General features: G+C 41.3%; 1 protein-coding gene across 1 annotated transcript in view; it reads left to right on the top strand.

The window, feature by feature from the left end:
• LOC141114169 (integrin alpha-IIb-like) overlaps positions 1-15,619 on the top strand; it is a 97,818-nt gene that overhangs the window by 14,174 nt on the left and 68,025 nt on the right. The window contains 9 exon segments of the mRNA XM_073607698.1: positions 326-389; positions 392-493; positions 2,512-2,561; positions 4,364-4,409; positions 6,289-6,402; positions 6,490-6,534; positions 10,042-10,082; positions 11,369-11,419; positions 13,863-13,915. Of these exon segments, the coding sequence (XP_073463799.1) occupies positions 326-389; positions 392-493; positions 2,512-2,561; positions 4,364-4,409; positions 6,289-6,402; positions 6,490-6,534; positions 10,042-10,082; positions 11,369-11,419; positions 13,863-13,915 (566 nt within the window).

Here is a 15,619-nt window from a genome sequence, read left to right as displayed (position 1 = left end):
CCCCCCCCCCCATGTCACAGGTAAGAAGCAAAGCTTCCAAACAGGGAACATTTTTGTAACCAATAGCAAACCTGGCTCCATACAAATCAATTTATGATATCAATAAATAGGAAGCATAGTTTTTTTTTTATTATAGTGGAAGAAGGTATCTTACAATACAGCTAAAGTTTTTTTTTTTTTAATTTTAGGTCCAGGTACTCAACCATAACATGAACTGATCAGATACTGTATATACCAAGTTTCGGTGAAACTTTTTTTTTGTAACTAATCCCTGTGTCTTATTTTCTGTGACTACTAATGTCCTAACCTTTGTTATCACCCCCAGGCCTGTGCTCCATTCCAGCGTTATAACTTTGTGAATCGCAATGATAATTCTGATGAATCAGGGAAAACACTGGGGCCTGTTACTTCACTGGCAACCTGAAGAACTTCCGCGAATTTGCTCCTTGCCGTGACACTAAGACAGAAAGATATCACTTCTTTGAGGACTCAGGTCTGTATGTCACTACATGTGGTGTCTTTAGATCACTAATAGCCCAGGAGGCAGGGTCAATGGTACATTTCATGTGATGTTATTAAATCACCAGTAGTCCAGGAGATGGGGACATGGTAAACTCCATGTGATGTTATTAGATCATGTGGGGCAAGAGTACACTCCGTGTAATTTCATCAGATCTCTGGTAGTCCAAAAGGTGGGGCAATGGTATACTCCATGTGATGTCATTAGATCACTATTAGTTCAGGAAGTGGGCCATTGGTACACTTCATGTGATGTTATAAGATCACTAGCATTACAGATGACAGGACGATGGTACCCTCCATGTTATGTCAGATGACTAGCATTATTAGTGGCATGGCAATCGGAATGCTCTATGCCATGTAATTAGATTACTAGTATTCCAAGTAGCAGAGCAATGGCACCCTCCATGTGATGTCATTAGGCCACTAATATTCCATTTGGCAAGGCAATGGTACCTTCCATGTGACGTAATTCGATCACTAGTGTTCTAGGTGGCAGGGCAATGGTACCCCCATGTGATGTCATTAGATCACTAGTATTCCAGATGGCAGAGCAATGGTACTTTCCATGTGATATAATTTGATAACTAGTATTCCAGATGGCAGGGCAATGGTACCTTCCATGTGATGTCATTAGATCGGTAGTATTCCAAGTAGCAGGGCAATGGTTCTCTCCACATGATGTCATTAGATCACTAGTATTCCAGGTGGCAGGGCAATGGTAATTTCCATGTAATGTAATTTGATCGCTAGCAATCCAGGTGGCGCGGCAATGGTACTTTCCATGTGATGTCATTAGACCACTAATATTCCAGCTGGCAGAGCAATTGTACCCTCCATGTGATGTCATTAGACCACTAATATTCCAGGTGGCAGGGCAATGGTAACTTCTATTTGATGTCATTAGATCACTAGTATTCCAGGTGGAAGGGCAATGGTACCTTCCATGTGATGTCATTAGACCACTAATTTTCCAGCTGGCAGGGCAATGGTACCTTCCATGTGATGTCATTAGACCACTAATTTTCCAGCTGGCAGGGCAATGGTACCTTCCATGTGATGTTATTAGATCACTAGCATTCAAGGTGGCAGGAAAATGGTACCCTCTATGTGATGTCATTAGACCACTAATATTCCAGGTGGTAGGGCAATGGTACCTACCATGAAATGTCATTGAATTACTAGTACTCCAGGCAACAGGACAATGGTACACACTTTATTAATCATGCCAAAAAGGGCATAAAAACATAAATCAATGTAAAGTACAGTAACCCATAGCAAACAATTGCCAATCATCTTCCATCAGTTTGACCTGCAAACTCTCACAAAAATAAAGATTGAATGGCTATGCACGGGTATATCAGCAAACTCCCTCTGTACACTATAACATCATAAAAAAAAAACCTAATCATGCAGATACCCCTGATTGCCTCCCCTCCTCTCTTTCCCACCTGTCCCTGCTCTGTCCATTTTCCCTTATCCACTCCTTTTTTTTCTTTCTATCTCCATAAAACATAGTGCTCATTGGCATACTACTACTACTGGTGGCAGGCCTCAACCTTTTGCACAACCATTATAATCTATTACAACACTCAACTTAATTGTCTACAGATGATTTTTGTATGGGTGTTTAAGCTTCTGAGCCACCTTTTGAAATTATACTACCTGTTACAGTACACTTCAGTGACCATGGATGTAATCTTGTATGTTTCCAATGATCCTTCCTGAAGTGCCTTGCTGTACTTGTTTGTTTATGCAAAAAACAATAAAAATATTGAAAAAAACCCCAATGAAATCATCACTGTGCTAATACTAACAATATTGTTCTGCAAACTGCTAGGACAATATGCCTCTATTTTACAACAACTGAAAGCAGTTGAGCTCAGATTTCCCACAAACTTCCTTGTAGGTACATCATAGGAATGTTATTACCGAGCGAGTAACCAGGACCTAAAACAAACATTGTGTAATTGTATCCTATTTATTTTCCAGCGCAAGATAACCGGTTCTGTGAGATTGGATTCAGCACAGATATAAGCAAGGTGATTTTATAACAAGGATCAGATTGGGTTTGGGGGTGGTTGAAGATTTTTGGTCTTCAATCAAAGCTCTCAAGGAAGTCTGACCTTGCTGGTGGAGGATCTGGGTAAATCTGAGTGTAGGAACATCAAATGTACACAATCTGGCCAGAGGCTGTTTATAACTTCTTCCTTTTATTTGTTCTAAAATTTATAAAACATGCCAATGAGTAATGAGAACAGTGTTTCAGTTGGAGTTCTCTATGTCCAACTATGATACTACCAACCATAGGACTGCTCTGATAGATGCTTCATGAGATCTTCATGTAGACATACCAACAAACTGTTTCCACAAAGTAGTTCTTTGGAGCTCTCTAGACTTTTAAACCCTGAAAAAGTGGGCATGCTTGTAGGGAGGTGCAGCATGGTGCGGTGGCAGTAAGCAGTAAGTGCAGCTGCAGAGAACAGAACTTGCATTGATGCAGAATCCAGTAATTCACAACCCCAGCAGGAAGGCACCCGACCGGGAACACTCACGGCATATAACAAAAATGTGCAGTGGAGCAAGTCTCAGATGTGCCCACAAAGTCTGCCTAGATTGCGGCCTGGCCGGTCCACACCCAAATAGGGCAGTCTCCTGGTAGGATGGCATATTCCTATCCTTTCCCTACTCGTCTGGCACCTCCCCCTGCTGCTAATCACTGTCCCTGTCAGATGGGTGGCCTGTCCCTACACTACTCACATGTGAAATGCAGGCCTAGCCTGGAACCAGGGCCTTAAATAGGCTCTGCCTGACCCAAGATGGCTGTTGGATCACATGGGGCGGCAGCATCCAATCAGATAGCTTTCCCAGTAACCTAGGAAACCGTAGAGGAACTGTGTTCCTCTTGACTTCATCTCCCCCAGCAATGCCGCTGCAGTTGAGTGCCACCTGCAGTGGAGAAAGTAAACTGCACCCGCCTACACGCTATGACCCCCAAAAACACATAGGGGAGTTTTATGAATGTTTGAGCAAACAAAAGAAGACAACCTAAATATCTGGAATTCAGATTGTTTTTCTGGGAATCTTAGGTGGCTGTTGGATGTTGGCTGTTGGACGTGTGCCCACAACGTCTGTCTTGATTGTGGCCTGGCCGGTCCACACCCAAATAGGGCAGTCTCCAGGTAGGATGGCATATTCCTATCCTTTCCCTACTTGTCTGGCACCTCCCCCTGCCGCTAATCACTGTCCCTGTCAGATGGGTGACCTGTCCCTACACTACTCACACGTGAAATGCAGGCCTAGAATGGAACCAGGGCCTTAAATAGGCTCTGCCTGACCCAAGATGGCTGTTGGATCACATGGGGCGGCAGCATCCAATCAGATAGCTTTCCCAGTGACCTAGGAAACCGTAGAGGAACTGTGTTCCTCTTGACTTCATCTCCCCAGCAATGCCGCTGCAGTTGAGTGCCACCTGCAGTGGAGAAAGTAAACTGCACCCACCTACACGCTAAGACCCCCAAAAACACATAGGGGAGTTTTATGAATGTTTGAGCAAACAAAAAAAAAAAACCTAAATATCTGGAATTCAGATCTGGGAATCTTAGGTTTATATGCAGCAGGGGGCACCACTTCTTGTTTCCCATATACAGTATAACTTTTATTTCCCCTTTTTGGGACAGTTTAAACTATTGGATCAGTGGGTCTCAGGAGCCACTCAACTGTCAAAACAGTTAGAAAAGTTACAAAAGAAAACAAAATAATGAAGTGGACCAAAAACCATAAAAATGTCACTTGAATATAAGAATCAGTTTGTTTTATACATATATCCATATTTCTTTTACAGAAGGGTGTATTACTAGCAGGAGCACCTGGAGGCTACTATTTCGAAGGTAGGTATTCTGCAAGAGAATATAGCTGACTGAGTTTTATTATTCTTGTTGGTCTCTCTGGTAGTATAGAGGAGAAGTAAAAAGCCAGACCTTTTGTGTTTGCAATATGTATTTGATGTTTGTTAAATTCATATTCTGTGACTTTCCTGGATGTGCAGGATATTTTGCCATTATATAAGTAAGTACTTAGCAGCGTTGTTTTGTTTCAAATGGTGCTTTAGGCATCGACATACTTCCTCAGACCCAGTCTGTCACCTGCTGACTTGGCACTATCCACAGGCAGCTTAACTCTTCAATAAGACACAGAAGTTAAATCAAACACAACTTTTCCTAAGCCCTATCTCTGTGAAGTATGAACATTGTCTGGGAGAACATGGAAGAAACAGGGAAGGTTTCTCTAATCTCTAGGACTGAACTAACTAGCCCTAAACAGGAGGGAAGGGCAGAGGGAGATACCAATTCACATAACTACACAAGCTCTAGTGGCCAAAACCGCCACTAGATGTCAACATACTACAGAACTATAGTAACTTGATGCAGTTCAATACAACACAGAAAAAAAAAATACATTTAAAGAGGAAGTAAATCCCGTAACTTTTTTTCTTTTTTTAAAAAATATATAAATGCTGTAAATGATTGCTAAGCCACACACATTTAAATTTCTCAAAAAGGAGCTTTGCAAATACCTTATTTCTCATTTTTATTATTTAGTGTCTTCCGGGTATTGGCCGTGTCATTCATACTCTTGTATGTTGAATCGTTTGTGGACATCATTTGCACCCTTACTTCGTTTCCCTGTCCAAATCTCGCGCATGCGCCATAGCATCGAAACCAAGCCTCCAGCTCGATTGCCGTTACTACGGCAACAGAGCTAGGACAACGATGGCGGCAAATCACTTGCTAGGCGGTATCGCGAGGTTTCCCTCTGTGCCGTTCTCAGTGTAAGATAATGACCCGGCATGCAGAGGAGACAGAAACGGCACACTAAACGATATACGCAATGCGCAAGCCCAGCTGACGTCATTGCACATTGAAGGACGATTTCTATCGCAGCAAAAACAGTAAGTGAACTTTCACAGGCAGCGATCAGCTACGAAGAGCAAAAGTTGTAGTGGAGGGTTTACAACCACTTTAAGTAGGGCAAAAGGACCATAATACAAGTTTTATTTTTATAGCTGTTTAAATTATGCACTTACTGAAAGTAATGTGGAAATCTAAGAAAACAGTTCTATGCATAGCTGAAACACATATACGTTTGCGGTTTTACTTTCCAAAGGATCTGCAATTCTGTGCAGTCAGTGTTGTAAAACCTCTGCCAGGCAGCACAGCCAGGGAGATCACTCTACTACTTTTTGTTTTAGCTTTACTGCTTCCTGGATCACCTACCAGTTAATTAGACAGAGGTAAGAAAGGCATCTGTATAGCTAAAGCAGGAAATAAGAGTGTCACCTGCCTGGCAAGTGCCTATGTCTATGCCATGTGTGTAAATCACAAAACTTGCTGAACAGAATTATGAATCCTTTGGTGGGTAAACAGCACACATCTACCCTGTTTCCCCGAAAATAAGACCTAGCGTGATTGTCAGAGATGGCTGCAATATAAACCCTACCCCCCCCAAATAAGTCCTACCCTGTTTCCCAGAAAATAAGCCCTACCCTGGAAACAAGACCTACAAGGACTTTAACTAGGGCTTATTTGGGGGGTAGGGCTTATATTGCAGCCATCTCCGACAATCACGCTAGGTCTTATTTTCGGGGAAACGCGGTATGTGTTCCAGCTATGTTTTTACCAGTTTGCCTGATGTTCAGGTTTAGGTCCCATGACCAGCACTTGCCTCTGGTTCTTTTTTTGTTCTTTCTTATTTTATCCTATCCTCCAGGACTATATGCAGCAATACCTCTCTCAAACATCCCACAAGCATCAGACTCCATAATACAGAAGTATCCCAGCTTGCGTATATCAAGAGAAGTATTTGTGAATGACTCGTATAAAGGTACATAGAGATAACGTCTTCTATGATCAGAAATGTAGGAATCATGTACTAGCCTCAAGAGTGATCTCGATTTTCTTCCTCTTTCAGGTTTCGCAGTAGCTTATGGTGAATTTACAGAGGATGGTATTCCAGGTGCAGTATGGAAACATGATTTTTGCATGCTGAAATCATCCTTTACATTGGACCATGGTCCTGGGACCCATAAATTAGCCCGACAAAGCTTGCATCAAAAGGGAATTCGTTATTCTTTTCACAACAAACATAACCCGACATTTCATTTCTGAATAGGCATTAGTAGGTTCATTTACCCGCTGGCTTGTCACATCTCTTGGAAAGAGAGTAGATTCCTCCAATGAACATGTAGCGGTACCCCCCGTAGGAGCTGTTCGGATATTTGTACCCGGGTCTCTCACAGCCAGTTACACAATATTTTCACACAGCCAGGTGCACACACTCTTCCGCTTGTTGTCTCCAATAACCAGTCCAAGGGATGTATGTTTATGTTTTATTTGGAGAACTTGGATAGGAGAAGGGACTAGTAGGATACTCCAAATTAACTATGCACAAGCGAGGACAACTCTCTCTGTAGAACTGTGGAGCAGATTATTCTGCTGAACTATAAAGCATTTGTATGGAATGAACAAGCCACTTTGTAGCAGAAGGAACTCAGTGGACTTTGTTTCTTTAAAGCGGGGGTTCACCCACACTGCCAAAAAAAAAAATATTAAAAGCCAGCAGCTACAAATACTGCAGCTGCTGACTTTTAATACATGGCCACTTACCTGTCCCAGGGTCCAGCGATGTCGGCAGGGGACGCCGAGAACCCGCTCGGTTCTCGGCAGCTGCCGCCACCATCCTAGGTGAGGGAATCAGGAAGTGAAGCGTTGCGGCTTCACTTCCCGGTTCCCTACTGCGCATGCGCGAGTCGCGCTGCACGTCCCTAGTGGTCCCCACTCTCTCCTGGGAGCTGTGTGTTCCCAGCAGACAGTGCGGTGGGGACGGGAAGAGGCATAGACACCCATGGGAGTCTATGCCGGAAGTGGGTGCAAATACCTGTCTTTGACAGGTATCTGCACCCCCTCCCCCCTGAAAGGTGCCAAATGTGACACCGGAGGGGGGGAGGGTTCCGAAAAGGGGAAGTTCCATTTTTGTGTGCAACTCCGCTTTAAGACACTAGCTAGTGTCCCCTTTAGCCCACACACCCAGTATGCTGACTTCTAGGACCAAGAGGGGGATTTCAGCAACACACACACACAGTCTCAGGGATCCCTTCAGGGACATCAGATCAGATCCATAGACATCCTCCCTCAGTCAGCTTGCACAGGAACCCTGGGTTGTAGCTTTCAGGCGTCAGGCCCTCGGGTCAACCACCTGAGGCTGCATGGCATGCTGGGGAAAGGCAGCTGCCTCCTCCCCACCTAAACCTCTCTCTTTAGAGGCAGTCTGGACTGGAATCCCAATCCCATGTGCTCCTCAGACTTAAATACAGGCACCCAACATCCGTTGGGGCACATCCCACTCTAATTGGCCAGGGCTGTATCCACATCCATGCTCTCACCTGCAAGGTTTCCTCCCACTGTCCAATATGCCTTCTTGCTATTGGATCATTGTGAAACATCAAGACAGCATGAGCAGCACCAGAGCACACCGAGCAGAACTCACTAATCAATCACTGCTCTCTGTTAAGCAGGCAGCACCAAAATTTGCCTGTCTGCCTCTCTGTTAACCGCTTGCGGACCAGCCGCCGCAGTTTTACTGCAGAAGGTTGGCTCTGCTGCGCGAAATCACGTTATTGTACGTGATCTTGCTAGGCTTGCATAGCAGGCGCGCGCATGTGCCCGTCGCGGGCTTCGTGAGTCCGACCGTGGGTCCCGCAGACTCGATGTCCGCGAGGATACCCGCAATCTTCTCATGGAAAGGAAGAACGGGGAAATGCTAATGTAAACTAGCATTTCCCCATTCTGCCTAGTGACACTGTCACTGATCACCGATCCCTGTAATCGGGAGCGGTGATCAGTTTCGTGTCACACACAGCCCATCCCCCCCACGTTAGAATCACTCCCTAGGACACACTTAACCCCTGAAGCAACCGCTTCACTGCCAGTCACATTTACACAGTAATCAGTGCATTTTTAATTGCACTGATCGCTGTATAAATGTGAATGGTCCCAAAATAGTGCCAAAAGTGTCCGATGTGTCCGCCATAATGTTGCAGTCACGATAAAAATCGCTGATCGCTGCCATTACTAGTAAAAAGAAAAAATATTAATACAAATGCCATAAAACTATCCCCTATTTTGTAGACGCTAAAACTTTTGCGCAAACCAATCAATAAATGCTTATTGCGATTTTTTTTACCAAAAATATGTAGAAGAATACGTATTGGCCTAAACTGAGGAAAAAAATGTTTTTTTTATATATTTTTTCGGGATATTTATTATAGTAAAAAGCAAAAAATAATGAGTTTTTTTCAAAATTGTCGCTCTTTTTCTGTTTATAGCACAAAAAATTGAAACCGCAGAGGTGATCAAATACCACCAAAAGAAAGCTCTATTTGTGGGGAAAAAAGGACATCAATTTTGTTTGGGAGTCACGTTGCATGACCACACAATTGTCAGTTAAAGTGACGCAGTGCCGAATCGCAAAAAGTGCTCTGGTCTTTGGCCAGCCAAATGCTCCGGGGCTGAAGCGGTTAAGCAGAAAAGCCAAAAACTATATACACTCTCTAGCCCCTACTGTACCTAGGAGGGTGCTACAAACACAAGGCTCTTTTTTGTTCCACAAGCCTTAAATACACTTTATTCCCAAGGCATTGACTGCTCAGTGGTTCCAGGTTTAGTACATAGAGAATGATGTCCAACATCTGAGGCCCATTAGAGGCCCAGATGATGAGTTTGTGCACCTGTGGGGAACCTCTCCGGTCACCACCTCTGATCGACCCTCCGCCACTAAACCACCACTAACTCCTATCCCAAACAGGCTGCTAAGGTTCATTCTCCCCATGTATTGGCTGTGCTTTGTGTCTAACAGAGTCTCACTTCACATGCTATTTGTCTTCCCTAAACACATTTCTGAAACGTAACTTGCTTTTTATGTTTCATTATTGAACGCAAAAAGTTATTTTACAGTTAACCAGTACAATGAATGCCTGAGGTATGGTCCATAAACATGGTAGAAGTACATCCAAAAGTTATGGCAAAGTTTCAAAAGTATGGCTACTAACCCACTTGTCCCATTATTTGGGGATGATATGGTGCTGTACAGTAACAAATGTTGCTACCCCTGAAGAGGAACAGGTGTCTTTACTACATGTCTTCTTCACTGGTATTCAGTTCTACCTCCATCTTGAATATCATATGGGTGATCTTTTCATACAAGGCAGAGCCTACAATACATACCCGCTGGGGTGGGACCAACTAACAGGACATTAGCCTCCTGTTAATGGCCAAACCCTTCATTGGGCAGACTGGTAGTACAGAGAAAGAGAGGGTTGTGTCTGACCCAGGCTGCTAGATTGCAGAGTAAAATAGACAGTGTGGTCAATCTGTGGTGTCTATAAGTCGCTTCCTTCCACCCTAGGCGTTTCAGGACCTATTCTAGTGGAGGCTAAAATATAACAATATGGTTTTTATTTTACAGAAATCATCATCAGTGCTCCAAACTTTGAAAACAAAGGATTGGTTAGTACAGTAAATTATTGCTACTATGACTTCTTACAGGATAAAGCAATGTCGAAGACTTGAATGCTAAATGCAATAGGTCATGTTTGAATTAAAGCTCAAACTTTTTTTTAGTTTTGTACCGAGAAGGTAAGGGTTAGAATGTCTCTGTTATTGTGGTGTGTGTCCCCATTGACAGAATTTTATCTCACTTCCTGTCCTTCCTGACAGCGCATGACAAGTACAGGGAACTATGAAATGTCCCTCGCTCTGGAACAGAGACAGCAACACCTTTCTATATTAGTGTGGGCAAGGATTGGATTGTCAGGATTTTATTGCTCTCAGGGTCTTTCTGTTCCAATGCCAAATGCACCACAATCAATTTTTCTCATGGGATCACCGGGATAGGGATACAAATTGGGCATGAGTTCTGTCTCTTACTCACTCTGTTGAAAATTAAAGGAAAGGTTTTGACTGGAGTTATGTTTTTCATCTATCCATTTCTTTGCATCAATTTTTTTACTTGTTTTACAAGAACATATAAAACTTCTCTCACAAGATTTTTAATGGTTTATCAATGCATCTGTCTGTGTTACTCATTTAGTGTCACCAAAATGATTGCTTTCCTAGCTGCCTTGTCTGTCATTCACTGAAATACCTTTTTTTTTTTTTTTTTACAATTTTCGGCACAAAAGTCTCAAATCTTTTTTCAACATGTGTACCATGTTGGTTATTTGGTAGACATGTGCGCCGTCAATATTCGTTTCGTTCTAGAATTAATTTGTAATTCGTGTCTGAAATTCAATTTAAATTCATACTAAATACGAATTTTCGTTAACTTTTCGTAACTATTACGAATGTTCGTTATGATGAATTTATCATTTTGAGGGGCTCTCACCATCCCTGTGCTGTGCTGACTTCCTGGGCTTTTAACTTTTAGGTTCGTTAACTTTTCGGAACAATTACGAATGTTCGTTAGGAATTTGGATCCGAAATTCGTAAACGAAATTTCGTATTTCGTACAAAATTCGGAAGCATAGCAATTCTTATTTCGGATCCTCCCGAATTTTCGATTCGTACAAAACTAATCGTACATGTCTATTATTTGGCACATGTCAAGTTGCCAAAAAAGTGTGAGAAACACAATAGTTTATTGGGCCCTATGTCTTTATGGAGCAAATTAACAAAAGCAGTAAAGAAAAACTTTTTACAACCTGTTCATGCCTAATATTATACTGACGGCAAAAAACTGCCTCTTCTCCTTGACACAATTTCTTCAACCTCAACTCAGTTCTTATCTCTTCCAGGTTGAAATATACAGTGGTCCAATTACACTTTTCAGAATCCTAGGAAATCAGGTGGGTTTATCTGTATCATTGTCAGGATAGGAAGTGACAGGAAACCTCTCCAATAGGGACAAGAGGGAAAGCTAAAACATTTTTAGTAGGGTGAGAAGGGTTAGAACTTCTGACAATAATAAATAAAAGGAGTAAATGGCAGGACTTTATATAAGCACACGGGAGCAGTAATAATTGAAGAAAAATGAGCTTTTAATGAATTCAGATTATCATAAAGTTTTTATATTCAAATAATTCAATGCATTTTGCTATATATAACCATTTGTATAACTTTACAATTCATTGAAGCCAGAAAAATATACATAAATACATATTCCATCAAGGAATCAATACATGATATGAAATGTAAAAAACATTTAGAACATGATTAGACTGATAAATATGCAGGATAGAAGATCAAAAATAAAATTTATAAATATATAGCAAAATGCATTGAATTATTTGAATATAAAAACTTTATGATAATCTGAATTCATTAAAAGCTAATTTTTCTTCAATTATTACTGCTCCCGTGTGCTTATATAAAGTCCCGCCGTTTGCTCCTTTTATTTATTATTTAATATTATCTAATTGGGATGGAGGGGGGACTTGAGCGGCCCCCCTATACCTCACTCAAAGTCCCACTAATGCTTTCTCCTTATACACAACTTCTGACAATGTTTTTATTGCTGTTCATGTCTTTAAAGCTGAACTGCGGGATTAGCAAATACTGTTGAAATACAAGAGCCATGTGTACTAAAATCTTGGTGTACTTTGTGTATTTCTTCCAGATCTGTGCAGTGACCCAGTGTGAAACTTTGCCTTTGTGTATTAACCACTTCATGCCCACGCTATAGCTGAAAAATGGCTGCAGCGTGGCTCTCTCGTTCTGGGAAGGCGCCCATGGACGTCCTCCTAGAACTGCACTCCCTGGATCACGCATCTGGCATGATATGTGATCAGCTGTGTCCAATCAAAGCTGATCACATGTAACCTTCTTGCCAGATATCGGCATTCCTTTCCTCACACGCTGTCCCAACGTGAGGAGAGGAGAGCTGGTAACTGGCAAGTGTGAGAGGGGACATTTACATACCTCCCAATGTTTTCAGATGGGAATGAAGGACACCTATTAGCATTACCCTGCTATGCCCCCTTAAAGGAGAATTATACAAAAAAAAAGATTCATTAAACCCACAAGTGCTTTTTTTTTATCATGTACCACTCCTTTATAATGGTTTTTGAAATTTACGAATGCAGAAATTTAGAAATCAGATGAAAGGTTTAGCACTGGGAAACACTTTTTGAAAGATAAAAAGTGCATTTTATATACAACTATACAGATCAGAAAAAAATGAGGGACAAATGAGGAGGAAAGAGGGACAGAGGGATTTTGTTCAAAATCAGGGACAGTCCCTCGAAATCATTGACAATTGGGAACTATGGACATTTACACACATAATCAAGGCACTGATCATCAGTGCTCTGACTGTCAGTGCAGCCTCATTAATGCCAATCAGTGCCCATCAGTGCTGCCTATTGGTGCCCATCAGTGCAGCCTCATCAGCGCACATCAGTAAAGGAGAAAAATTACTTATTTGCAAAATGTTATAACAGAAACTAAGAAAAGCATTTTTTTTTTAATTTGCAGTGTTTTTCATTTGTTTAGCAAAAAATGAAAAAAAACTAGTGGTGATTAAATGCCACCAAAAGAAATCTCTATCTGTTTAAAAAATTATAAAAATGTCATATATGCACAGTGTTGCATGACCGCTCAATTGTCATTCAAAGTGCGACAGCACTGAAAGCTGTATTGAAGTGGTTAAAGAACACTCAGTGTTGCTCTCTCTCCTGGTGCAGGGTGACTGGTCTTGTCTTTGCCCCCTCCTGTAGTTTTCCGCAGGCAGCCTGTAGAAGGTGGGCCTGCTGGGCCCCTGTCACAGCCCTTCTCTTTGTAGGTTATGTACAGTACAGTGATGATGTCACCACTACTTTTAAAAGGTAATAGCTGGGTTTTCAAAGGTATTTCAGTTCACACAAAGTGATTTTATATCCCTTTGTGGCTACTGAGGAATGTACTGATATTATATGGTTCAAACAAATATATTGTATTTCTATATTGGGGAATCTATTTGAATGCAAATCTTTGTACCTGGAGTTCAGATTTGCACCCTGCTCTTCTTGCACAGGTGTCACGGGGATAGGAAGTGGGGAAAAGTCTCTCCAATAGGGGTCATAAATAGAAATAAAACGCTGTCAGAAATAGTAATATTATTCTGCAAAAAAAATCAATAAGTAATTTGTGTACAGTAAATTCAGGAGCAGTAATACATAGGGAACTGGGAGAAAAAAAAAACATTTTAAATTGTAAAAAGAAAAACTGTAAATGGCACATTGTAATGAACATCCTCTATGCATTATGCTTTTTCTGAATAGCATCGAATGTGTGTTTTCCTCTTTTTTTCAGATTGCTGCATATTTTGGTCACTCAGTGGCTGTTGCAGACATCAATGGTGATAAGTGAGTGTTCATATCAAGAATATGGTTGTACTAATAGATTCTTCAGGTTAAATGAAGAGTCCTCTAGTGCTTGTTTTGGGGTACTGCAGTCATAGTATAATTATCTTTGTATTGTTACTGTATATGGTTGGCAATATTTGTAAAGGAAATCTGTTGGTGCAGTCACTGTTTTAGTTAGGATGGGTTTCACAGTGTATGTTACATGGACACACTGGCAGATTAGCAATGGGCATCTTTTTATAGGTGTTCTCGGCATTGGTATCAATTTTACAAGAGGCTACCTTTAATGTCTATTTCCCCTTAGCAATTCATACATCTGGTAGGCTGAAAGTAGTTAAAGTGCATGTGCAGCCAAAAAAGTATATTGTATGGGGAAAGATTAGACCCCCCTGTCAGGTTTTTACACCTATCCAGGGCTTCATCATGAGGGATTTATCCTCATTTGCAGTCCTGCTGACAAAGTTTTACCATACAGGAGGAAAGAGAAAATCAGCAACAGCAACGCACACAGAAATAAAATTGGTTTGCTTTAAGAAGAGAAGGGGAGGGCTAGATCCCCTGTCAAATTTTTATTTTTGGGTACATGCATAAGAGGTGCTGGATCTCCTATTGATAATATCCGGATTTAAGAATGACTATTTCATTGATTAGCCACTTTGGTGAGGCTGCTCACATGTACCAGAGCACCCCCAACAAACGACTAGGGGGTTCTGAGGGAAATTCAAAGGTGTAATAAGCAGTAAGGGCATCACAACTGGTCATAGAGTCCAGAATAGGTTTTAATTAAAGAATTGATTAAAACAAAAACAAAAAAAAAGTAACCAATGAATTTCTCGGAACTTATACATGTGACCTCAAAATGTACTGAGCTCAAACGGATATTTATAATACTTGTAAATGTAGAACTGGATAATGCCGCTTGCAGGTTGTTCAATACAGAGCTCTCTTTTTCTGCCAATTATTTGGTAAAAAAAAAATTCTGCCAGTAATACCTTATACAGCCCACTTCCTGTTTCTTGTCTGGTAAAAAGCCTAGGCTTACGACATCATGCACAGCTCTCTCTCACTCTCGTGAGAGTTTGCTAAGAAGGGATGGGGGATGAGTCATAAAAGGGCCAATGAGAGCTGCAGAGCAGGAGGTGTGCCTCTGTGTGTCTGTGTAAATCCAGAAGTAAACAGACAGAAGCTTCTGCTGCCCACAGTTAAAATGATTGCAGCCAAACTCAGTGGCAGGAGATTTCTGCAGCATATTTGGCAAGTACAGAATCACAGTATATATAAAATAATATGCAAAGTGATTTGAGGGAAGCTTCTAAGTGGCAAAAATGTTTTTATTACAAATTATGTGAGCAGACTGCAGTTCCTCTTTAGGGATTTAGATAAGATCTGCAAATAGTGGACCAAAGTCCGTCCTGAGATGTGTGCAAACCTTGTCACCAACTAAAAGAAACATCATACCTCTGTGCTTACCAACAACGTTTTTTCCACCAAGTACTAAGTCAGGTTTTGCTTGGGGATCAAATACTTATTTTACTCACTGAGCTGCAACTCCACTTATAACATTTGTATCATGTTTTTTTTCTAGATTTTTGGTTTATATTCTGTCTCTATCATTTAAAATACACCTATGATAAAAATTATAGACCCTTCATTTCTTTGTAAGTGGGCAAACGTACAAAATCTGCAGGGTATTAAATAATTATT

This window comes from Aquarana catesbeiana, linkage group LG12 (assembly GCF_042186555.1).
Source record: "Aquarana catesbeiana isolate 2022-GZ linkage group LG12, ASM4218655v1, whole genome shotgun sequence".
NCBI classification, from domain to species: Eukaryota; Metazoa; Chordata; class Amphibia; order Anura; family Ranidae; genus Aquarana; species Aquarana catesbeiana.
Note: the sequence above shows the minus strand (reverse complement) of the source record. Positions and strands in the feature narration are given on the sequence as shown.